Source organism: Biomphalaria glabrata, chromosome 13 (genome assembly GCF_947242115.1).
Source record: "Biomphalaria glabrata chromosome 13, xgBioGlab47.1, whole genome shotgun sequence".
Lineage (NCBI taxonomy): Eukaryota > Metazoa > Mollusca > Gastropoda > Planorbidae > Biomphalaria > Biomphalaria glabrata.
Genome location: NC_074723.1, coordinates 17,711,216 through 17,722,073, shown reverse-complemented (window position 1 = coordinate 17,722,073; position 10,858 = coordinate 17,711,216). Strand labels below are relative to the sequence as shown.

Below are 10,858 nucleotides of genomic sequence, written 5' to 3'. Positions count from 1 at the left end.
AGAACGCATGAAAACGCTTGGCGCAGGGGCTCCTCCACAGACACCGCTGGGGGTACCTTGCAGCTCCCGTTGCTGGATGGAGGGAAAACCGATGCCTCTCCAAATATCTCCAAAAGAACCTTTTCTGGTATACAAAACACTTAAACATATCTACGAAACAATAGTTCAGGGGAAAAAAAGGACTCAATGGGTTGGCTTTAATACAAATTTTATATGAACAGTTTATAAACATATTGTAAATATTTATGCAAAATAAAACCTAAGATTGTGTTATAATTATGTCTTTAAGTTTCCTTTCTTTTTCCTTTCATTCTAAAATCCCTCCAGAGTCCACGATGATAGTCTTTAGAGCTGCCCAAGCCACGGTTTTAAGTGAATTACCCGCTTTTCTTTTTCTAAGTCGTAACAAAGAATCGTTTAGCCACTGTAGCACTAAGCCAATGAATCACTCAGTCTTGGCAGAACTCAGCCAATGAATCACTCAGTCAGTGAAGAATGAATCAGTAATTGAAACACTATACATATATAAAGTTGATGTGCTTGTGTGCGCTGTATTTGCGAATGTATAATAAACTTCAACACTTTAAAGTAACTGAATCCAATATTTTTTTATTATTTAGAATTTTAGTTATTTCACTAACACCATGAAACGAGGTAGAGAATCAAAGCTGTTTTTACTTCATTAAGTTACAAAAGTATGGGTTAGGGTTAGTATTAACAGGCACAATAAAAAATAGTATTTATGTTTGAAAACATACAACTTTGATTTATTTGATTAGTTGATATATTGAACAATTTGAATGTAATACAAATAACAACACAAGTTAGAAATGTTTAGTGGCGGAGCTGCCTTTTGTTAGGGAGAAAGAACATAATAGAACCTATCAGATCTTATTCTAACCTACAGAGATGTCAGACTACAGCTCTTGGTACCCGGGCTTCTCAAAAGTTCTGTTCAAATTGCGTAATAAATCCGCAGTGGATCAGTTCCATTGGACTCACACAACTATTGCGGTAAAGCATGCTGGAAAGTGCTTTCAAGCCGGAAAAGGTTGGGGTACCTCTGGCCTGCAACATATATCTTCCTAACCTTTGAATCTTAAAAAAAAATTCTTACACTCAAATCACACAAATAAAATTGCTTCTAATAACTTTTGTTATTTATTGTGATTGCTTTTTATTTAGTCTATCGTTGGCCGCCTATGACCAACTATGATTCACTCTCATAGTGATGAGATGTAGACCTAGGTAGTAGTTATGTACAACTAAAAACACTGTTTCAATTAGTTTCCACGCCCTTTTGTTCTTTCAAATTTTATTGTATTTCTATAATTGTTATAGTTAAAAAAATGAATGAGTACATTGTAGGTCTATGTTGCTAAAAAAAAATTATAGCTTGTAGCGTTACTTTCATGCTTCTAGCATGCTCAGAGCGTTATGGTCCAATTTGTGGACCAGTGGGGGAGGGAAGGGGTATCTGGGAGAAGCTTTTCCGTGCTGCCATTAGGCTCTCAGTAAACACAAATCTGCTGGAGTCGGGTGTCGAACCTCGAGCCCCCTTCAAGCGTACTTAGCCTCTCGACCACACTTTCCACATCTGGATCATCGAAAACAATTTTCTAGCCTCATGGCCAGCATCAGTTTTAGCCTCATGGCTAGCATCAGTTTTAGCCTCATGGCCAGCATCCGTTTTAGCCTCATGGCCAGCATCAGTTTTAGCCTCATGGCCAGCATCAGTTTTAGCCTCATGGCCAGCATCAGTTTTAGCCTCATGGCCAGCATCAGATTTAGCCTCATGGCCAGCATCAGTTTTAGCCTCATGGCCAGCATCAGTTTTAGCCTCATATTGTGTGTGTGTTCGTGTGCATGTGTGTGTGCAAGAAATGTATATTTTATCTCCACAACGAAAAGCGCTCACTATGTTGGTTGAAAGAATTAAAAATAAAACGATATAAAATCCTTGATACACAAAAGGACGAAATGATTATGTTTTTTTTTATACAAAACATTTCTTAGTATTAGAAATGACAAATTGTGTGTTTACAGACATTAGTTACTTTACAGTAAAAGAGTATGATATATATATATAGAAAATATGAACAGTATATTTGATTGGAAATGCGTAGATCCGTCTGCAAATGAATATTAGAACATGTAAGACATAAACAAAGAAAATTAAAAAAAAGTTTCCTATACAAAACACACGTGTGATTATTTATAATGATTTCTCTATGTCTATCAACACTATCTGTTTGATACAATGTAAGGGAATAGAAAGTAACAAATTTGAAACGCCACAGTTCAAGGGAAATTATGTAGCATTATATTTTTATCCATTAATTATGCAGAGATTTCGAGGTAGACAAGTTATTAGAGTCTTTGGGAGTTTACTGAGAATGCTTATGTTTGAGCAGAATGCTTGCATACATTTCCATTTCATTATCAATTTGAATTTTCCTGTTTATATTAACAAGAATCAGTCCATTTTGAATTGCTACGCTGAAGTAAAACTATATTACTTTGTGTAAGATATAGATGCAAGTTGTAACAAAGTCATGGAAGATCCCAGTAGATGTCAAGGCTAAGTGCGTTTGCTGAGCGGGCTTTCTTTAAACTAATATTGTGTGCTAAATTATGTAATCCATGCAATCTTAATGTAGGGACTTGGGCAGCAGCATGTGGTTTGAATAAAGGAAAACCAGAGAATACATTTCGAAGTGGATTGAACAAGATTCTACTGCTATTCATTTACAATCATCAGTGGGTAAGTTGAACATAAAATTAATCCCATAGTTATATAAAAGGACTAGTATTACCCACAACTAAGTCCGTTGAATTGTTCTCAAATTTGTCCCCCCCAAATGTCCCTAAATTTAAATATTTTAAGATTAGAACATTATCCCATCAATCATGCTTTGCTGAAAGGTAAAGAGAAGAAGGTTGACCTAATTAAGACCTATATATTACACTTCTTAACACATAATCTCGGCCCATGAATTCTAGTTTCCTAAATACTTTTAAAAGGAATGAATTCTACCATATCTTATACCATAACTTAGTAATGACACCAACAATAAACGCGGGTGTAAAGACATCGCACAGCATAATGAAGGTATATTTTTGACTGGTGACAGAATGTGGGAAATTAGTTGATCTAAAAGTGACAGCCGTGACAATGATGCAGAGCTTCAACTTTCTATTTTATGTAGGCCATAGTTATATAGAATGGTCACAGAAACCTGTGTATTATTTCGTTTTGCAAATACATATAAAATATCAATTAAAAAACTCAGGACAAAGCAAAGAAATAGTGTTCTGATAAAGCATGCACACACTTGATAGAATAAATCAATAAAACCAATGTAAAACACTTTACAAAATGTCAATAAAAATACAAATACGATTCACAGAAGTGTAACATTTACTAGTTTTTGATTTTACCAATTTACACAAAATGTAAAGCTTTGCCTAATATCACTGATGCTAAGCCCATGGTCAGTACTATGATTAGCACAGAAGGTCCAACCGAATGACCACCATTATAAGGCCTTCTGTCCTCGTAGTAAAAGTTCATTTTGCTGCATAGACTTCCGTAGAGACTTGGTAATGCCTGGGAATAAAAGAGTAATAATAATGGTAGTGATTCCCTTTCAGACCTTGCGATCCATATGGCAGATGATGTAAAGGCCATCAGTTTTTATGGCCCACAGTTAACCAGGGTGTCATGTGGCCAGCAGAACAACCAACTGCCTTTACTTTCCTAGGTACCCATGAGAGTTAATGAGGTCATCTTAAAAAGACCGAAATTCAAAATCCCAGCCTTCTCCAAGATTCGAACCAAAGAACCCTAGGTTTGGAAGCCATTCACATTGCCACTCAGCCACCACACACCATAATAATAATTGTAAGAAAGAAGAAAGAAGAACAGAAGCGCTTACTTCCGAACCGAGGTGTCTCGGGATCGAACATGAAGAACGGGTCTTTTGAATTTCGTGATATAGGACGACCACGAGTCCAGGCAACTCTAAAGGGTACCTGACATTAGTTGTGCTGGTGACATATTCCCTTCGTTAACCTGTGGCTATAGAAACAGTGGAACAGTATCTGCCCTATAGACCGCAAGGTCTGAAAGTGAAGATCTTCAATTTATATTTTTTAGGACGTTCTCGTAGTCTATTTTTTTTACTTACTCAAACAATAACAGCAAACACGTGACCTGTCATTTTATCTTTTGACATTAAAACTAGCCACACTTTTAGAACATAGGCTTACTCATTTTATCTTTGGAGAGTTTCAGCATGAAGTGCTAACTTGAACACATTTAACCTCATTAATGTTTTCGTAAAATTCCTTGATGGTATTAGATCAAGATACCCTTTGAATTTTAATATTCAAGATTATGAAGTCAAAGACGTCGTTCGGAGCGTTGTCTTTGTTTTAAGATCACTAGCTTGACTATACAAGTTTACTTAATTACTGCATTAAAAAAATAAACTTTACAAAAGCTCATTTTGAACCAGCTGACTCTACATTAATACAAAGTTTGATGATGCTATAAATGTTATCAAGGGCTCCAGGACCCATATTTACAGTTAGGTAAACCACGTTATAATATATATATATATATATATATATATATATATATATATATATATATATATATATATATATATATGTGTGTGTGTGTAAGGTGTACGGTGCGAGTTTAACGCTAAATGTGAAAATAAATATCATTATGACTATGCCATCTCCTGCATAGTATCTGAAATGTGTGAGATTATCTTTGCTGAACCTACACAATATGTGAGACTATCTTTGCTGAACCTACACACTATAATCTCAAAGAAAACGGGGAGACACAAGAGAGTAAGTGGAGAGAGTAAACGTGGCTGCTGGTACCTACTTGCATGCACTGCTTCGGTATCAGCTCACACAGCAGCTCTGTTCTCATGCCGCTCACGGTCCTAGTACACGTTTGGTACTGATGTTTGGCCCAGGCTTGCATCTCACAGTTCACATGCTCCAGACGGAAACTAAAACCATTGTAAATAAATCTTAAATTGAACAACAAAAACTTTATGCGGAAATAAAGACTAAAAAGTATAAAAACAAAATAACAACAACATATAAAAATATACATAAACCGTTGACACTGTGGAAGCACACGTAGATCTTTAAAACAAAGGAAACACATATGCACCATTGAAACTCTAGAAGCAATAAAAGTTTGATCAGCTTTTTCCAAGATGGCAATTAAATGTTAAAGAGTAATGATGTTACTTTACTTGCAAAACTGTAAGAGGGAAATTTGATCTGCTGTAGGTTGAGGTGCCACCATCATCAATGCCTGCATGTTGTTCTCCAGTGTCTGAAAGCACATCCTCACTTCCGGAATGGGGTTTCGGAAACAGTGTAGACCAGAGAGATACACTGGAACAGGTTCAAGCAAAGCAATCTAAGATCATGGTGTTTTTAACTTTGTAATATTTGAATGCTTAAGAAAATGAATTCGCGGTGAAAGTCCTTATTAAAAGGAAGCTCATTTACCTCCTTTATTTCTGCACAATATGTCAGCTCCTAAGTCAAAAGAGCCGAGTTCGATGCCCAGTTCAGCCAAAACTCGGGAGGCATCAGGGCAGGCTAGAGCTTTTTGTCTGATGCATTGAGCCAGTGAATCTCTGTTTCTGATTGTAGACATAGCAAAGAAAATATAAGCAAGTTGAAATACATTACTGTGAACCGAACGTTGTCAAATGATGAAATAGGCTGAAATGTTTTTAAAACTATTCTATTGGGCCTGTAAGTTATGCAGACTTAGTGACAGAACTATTATAAATTACAAATATTGTGCAAGATATCTTACAAACAGAACTGGTAGACTTGGTCAGCGTTTTCTCCGATGGCTGTAGTCCTGGCCAATGCAAGATCTGAGAGTTGACTTGGGCTTAAGTTGACGTAGTTATAACATTGGCGGATGTCTTTCTCCAGCGTTGTCCGGCACGCTATAAATGAAGGAGAACAGGAGAATGTCATAGTGCAAAAATGATAACTGTAGACATGATTGAGTTATTAGAAGCAAGCTAGAGAGAGAGAGAGAGAGACATAGAGAGAGAGACAGAGAGAGAGCAAGAGAGGGGCAAGGAAACAAAGACCGAGAGAGAAGAGGCATGGAAGCGTGAACATTTCTCAACTAGGTAGTAAAACCAATGACTTTGTTCAGTTTAGATTAATACCACTAGATTAACACAGTACTATGATAAAGACGACTTTAATTATCTATTGAAGGAGCTTAATTATAAGCCAAGGGAAATTAAGGCTCTAGGTGAATATCTAGTTTAAAAATAAATAAATATTACATTTTAATATTGTCATACACCAGACGTTTCTATAGTCTAAGCCTTCACAAAATGTCATACCCATGTCATTCTATTCTACAGACAAAATTTTTATACCCCTCAGCAAAAGTGAAAAAGATTGCATAAAATCACTTACGAAAAGAGCAGGAGTCATAAAAGGCGCCAAACAGCGCCTGACTCTGGGACAATATCGTCTGTCTCTCTACTTGTGTGACGCACAGTGTGCTGTTGTAGAGACGCTGTGTAATTGCTTGACCGCAGACGTCAATCTGAGGCCGAACCCTGTTGTTGAAGAATGATTAAAATATGTGTGTCTTGGGTATTACTATGATAAGACTATGATGTCGAATATATAATCTCATTATTATTCTGATGACAATGCGGACAGAAGGGCAGCCCATATAACTGAATGCTAGAGGGGATAGCACCAATCTAACCCTCTCGTTGTTCCACATTTTTTTCCTGCGGTATTCTATTATGCCATTATTATGCTATAGCTTCTCGTGGATATATTTCTATAATATAATGTGTAATAAAGTAATGCTGCTGCATGTGAACCATAGACTTAATTTGTGTCTTATTGACTTATAGTAGAAATTAGCCTATAGTTAATTAGGACAGTTAAGACACTCAAACAAATCATGAAACATCAAATACACACATGCGCCTACTTGTGCTTACTTTTTTGTATACACTCAATCACACATAACAACATCCGATAAACACACACAAAAACATTGTGGGGTTGCACTTACACGCAAGCTCTGGCCTTGAAAGTAGCCACCCCTTCCATGGGCATCTGTCCTTCTGTCCCGTTGCTTGCGATGTACCGAAGGTTGTTGATGTTGATGCTGGAGTTCTGGACACATGCGGCCGCTGATCTGGACCAGGCCTGCTGGCATTGGCTACCGACCACTATCTGACCGCTAGTCAGAGCCATGAAACCGATCAGAAAAGCAGCCAATATAACTGATAAAATTTAAAAAATAGTGTTATGATAATAATATAATATTAAGTTAAAGATAATACAACAATACTTTTTTAAAACATTATATAATATAACTATACTTTTTTAAAACATTATACTTTAAGTTCATGGTACACTGGAGCCAACGCAGAATGCGTTTTTTTTCTCAATTGCATTATATGTGATTCATTACTATGTATATTCATTCTCAGATGCCAGGCACATCAAAGAATTTAAATATTGAGTATCAAGCAATATACTGATGTTTTGAAAACATTCAAAATAAACGTTTATTAATTATTGTCATAACACAGACAAGCTCAAGGCATTCTCCAACAAATGCGTGGACATATAATGGGTGTTAGATGGCTGAACATTATGTCCGTAGGGAAACAAATCAGCCAACACAAATAAAACAAAAAATCAAAAGAAGCTAATCAGCCTAATGGGGCAGGACTGGGAATACAATGTGAAGAAAAAGGGAAAATATTGCTAAGCAGGCTCTAGACCAGTGGTTCCCAAACTTTTTTGTCTCGTAGACCCCCTGCCATGTTTTCTGGTTTTCGGTGGACCCCCTACTCAACTTGCAAATTTTTGCAAATTCATCAACATTATTTTTAAACAAATTTCTAACTGTAGTGCGTTGAAGAGTGAAATAGTAATTTAAAACTACACAACTACGGATATAATGTTTTATACACAAATCTGTTTTTCTATTAATTAGTCTTTCTAACATTAAATAATTAATTAATTAATGAATATGCTTTAAGTATCATTGTAAAAGGTTTCGCAAAGAGCAGTTTCTCGTGTCTTTCTTGATCTTTCACGTGTGGCTCAAATATTAAATCTGCGGAGGGGCAAAGGCGAGTAACTGGAGCCTAAACCAGGTCTCGTCGGTCAACCTTAAGAAAATATAAGGAGACGGCAACATTACCGCCATGTATCCCTGGGCCGTCCCCTCTTCTTCTTTCCTTGTGGGTTCCAGGCTAGGGCTTGCCATGTTATGCTGGATGCAGGCTGGCAAAGGGTGTGACCTATCCATTTCCAGCGTCTCTGAAGGATATCTACTTCAATGGGCTGCTGCTTTGTTCTTTGCCACTGTTCATCATTCGAGATCTTGTCTGGCCAGCGGATTATAAGAATCTTCCTCAGGCAGCTATTGATGAATACCTGGATTTTTTTCATGGTGGTGATGGTGGTTCTTCAGGTCTCTTCTCCATAAAGTAGTATCGGCTTAACAATGGTGTTACATAGCCTAATCTTGGTGGTGGTGCTTTTTCCCTAGATCCCCAGGTGTTCTTCACCTAATGGAAGGCTGCTTGAGCTTTACAATAGCACCGCGATTTGGAAGCAGATGCCAAGCAGATGGGCAAGACGTGGAGACAGTTGGAGAGTCTCGCCCAGAACCGAGATGCCTGGAAAAAGCTGGTTGGTGGCCTATGCCCAGAAAGGACCACAGGCATAGATGAGATGAGATAAGATGGTGACCATTAGACAGTTTGTAGCACACAGCACTACACCTTGTCTGACCAAACTGTATTAATATCTTTTGCAAAGATTTACATAAGAAGGTTTTAATTTTCAACTCAGGCCACCGAAGCGACCTTAAACTGTATTGTCGCTTAAAGAAATTCTTTTAATAGTAACAGATGTAGGTTTGTGTAAAAAGGTAATAACAATTATCGACCTTTGTTTTTTTTTCCGTATTTTGCTATAAGTAAAGAAATCTTGTAAGACGCTCACAAAACAAAATCTTCTCTATATGAAGTCGAACAGAGATTTTGTGGGTCTATTCTGAACTTTGAGTGTTTGAAAGTTGTTCAAATCTTAATTTTTGTCAGGGTGGCATTGTCTCAGATGATCCTCCAGCGTAACTGGTTTCATATCGTCATAAAAGTCACTTAGGCAACTGTTGTTTGACAAGGAAGGAAGGAATCCCAATTTTAAATAATTAACGCTGTACAGTCTACATTCTTTTTTTTTAAAATATTAGTTACATGTAGACAAAATTAAGCTATTTAAATAAGTATTGAAATTGAATACAAGAATGTTTCGTTTCAATAGCAGGATAAATATTGAAAGGATTAACTCGGGTACAAATCATATTTTAGTGTATGAAATAATTACACTAATGGAATGTGAAAATTAAGTTACGACCTGCTTAAATGAAATCTATTACCGTAGACCCCCGTGGACATCTCATAGACCCCCAATTTATTTTTTTACTTTCGTAGACCCCTTGGAGGTCTTCGTAGACCCCTGGGGGTCTATATGGACCACTTTGGGAATCACTGCTCTAGACTGAAGCCCACAGGGAAAGAGAAATGCTGGGAGACCTCTGCTCTACTGAAATTCAAAAGAATTAAGTAAGTCGAGTCTCTGTCATCGAATATATGTCCAGAATAATACATGTAACATGTTGAACGAATGTTATATAGGCCTACCCTGAGAGGTCAATTGGACCAAACTTTCATGGTTTACAAGTAAAATATAAAGTTTCGACCTTCTCTGTTTAGTGACTATTGAAGTGTGTTGTGATTTTCGTTATGTATAAACCTAGGCTATCACTTTTTCTACTTCGATATAGTCAATAGTTAGTTGTGCCAGATTTGTTTCTCACAAGAAAAATTGTGAAGTGCAAGATATGAGAGATGGCTTGAGCTTAAATTGACGTAGTCATTTATTTAGATTAGTCTATACAAGTAAAGTAAATAACTAAAGTTTTTCCTTTCAGGCCTTGCGATCTAAGGGGCAGACAATGTAAAGCTCATCTGTTTTGATGTTCGGTTGTTAACGAGGGTGTCAATGTCCAGCACAACGACCAACCACCTTCACCCCCCCCCCCCCCATCGTACCTATTAGAGTTATGTTTGACTCAGGAACGTTCAAAGAATCCCAAAAATACAAATCACATGATTCACTGTGATTCGAACTAGAGACTCACTTGGTTCGGAAGCTAAGAACTTTATCACTCAGCCTCCCCCCCCCCTCCATTGGTTATATAAATTCTCATTAATGTAACGAAATCTCGTGGAACTGTGTGTTACATTCAAACTCAATGACCTCCATTTCATTCAATCTAATACTAGTCTCATACATTATTCGTGGTTAAACATTCAGACGCTCGTCAAAGCTAAATAGTGTATGTCATTATGCTACCAACACAATACCCTCTCAGTCATTTGGCAACATCAGGAGACTTCTACTTCCTCAATCTCAAAGATTTTTCACAGAAAGCTTTTTTTTTTTTACTCATGTAATATAATCTAGATCTACAATAATTATTTCACCAAAGTCTAACAGGCTCTAGTGTTAAGGTATAAACTAAGAAAAACATAATGAAATGCAGCTCTTGCTGTGTTAACCAAAGGCCTACTTACCTAAGCACCAAAATCTCTCCATTTCGGATAACAACCTGGCACTTCAACAACTGATCAAAGGTCGACAAAGTCTCCAAAATTTCTTTTTATACTGGGCGTCCGACGGCCCTGATGATCGATATGGCAGTCCTGATTTAATTACTGTAGCATCGCGC

At 37.1% G+C, this 10,858-nt stretch overlaps 1 protein-coding gene across 1 annotated transcript; it reads right to left on the bottom strand.

Moving 5' to 3' along the window:
- Positions 1–3,403: 3,403 nt before the first annotated feature.
- Positions 3,404–10,858, bottom strand: LOC106050718 (uncharacterized). The gene is made up of 8 exons (XM_013205745.2): positions 10,704–10,858; positions 7,112–7,325; positions 6,493–6,638; positions 5,864–6,002; positions 5,548–5,684; positions 5,286–5,430; positions 4,904–5,033; positions 3,404–3,610 (listed from the first exon to the last, which is right to left on the bottom strand). The coding sequence occupies exons 1-8, from the start codon at positions 10,723–10,725 to the stop codon at positions 3,446–3,448; spliced, it is 1,098 nt and encodes a 365-aa protein (XP_013061199.2). The 5' UTR covers positions 10,726–10,858; the 3' UTR covers positions 3,404–3,445.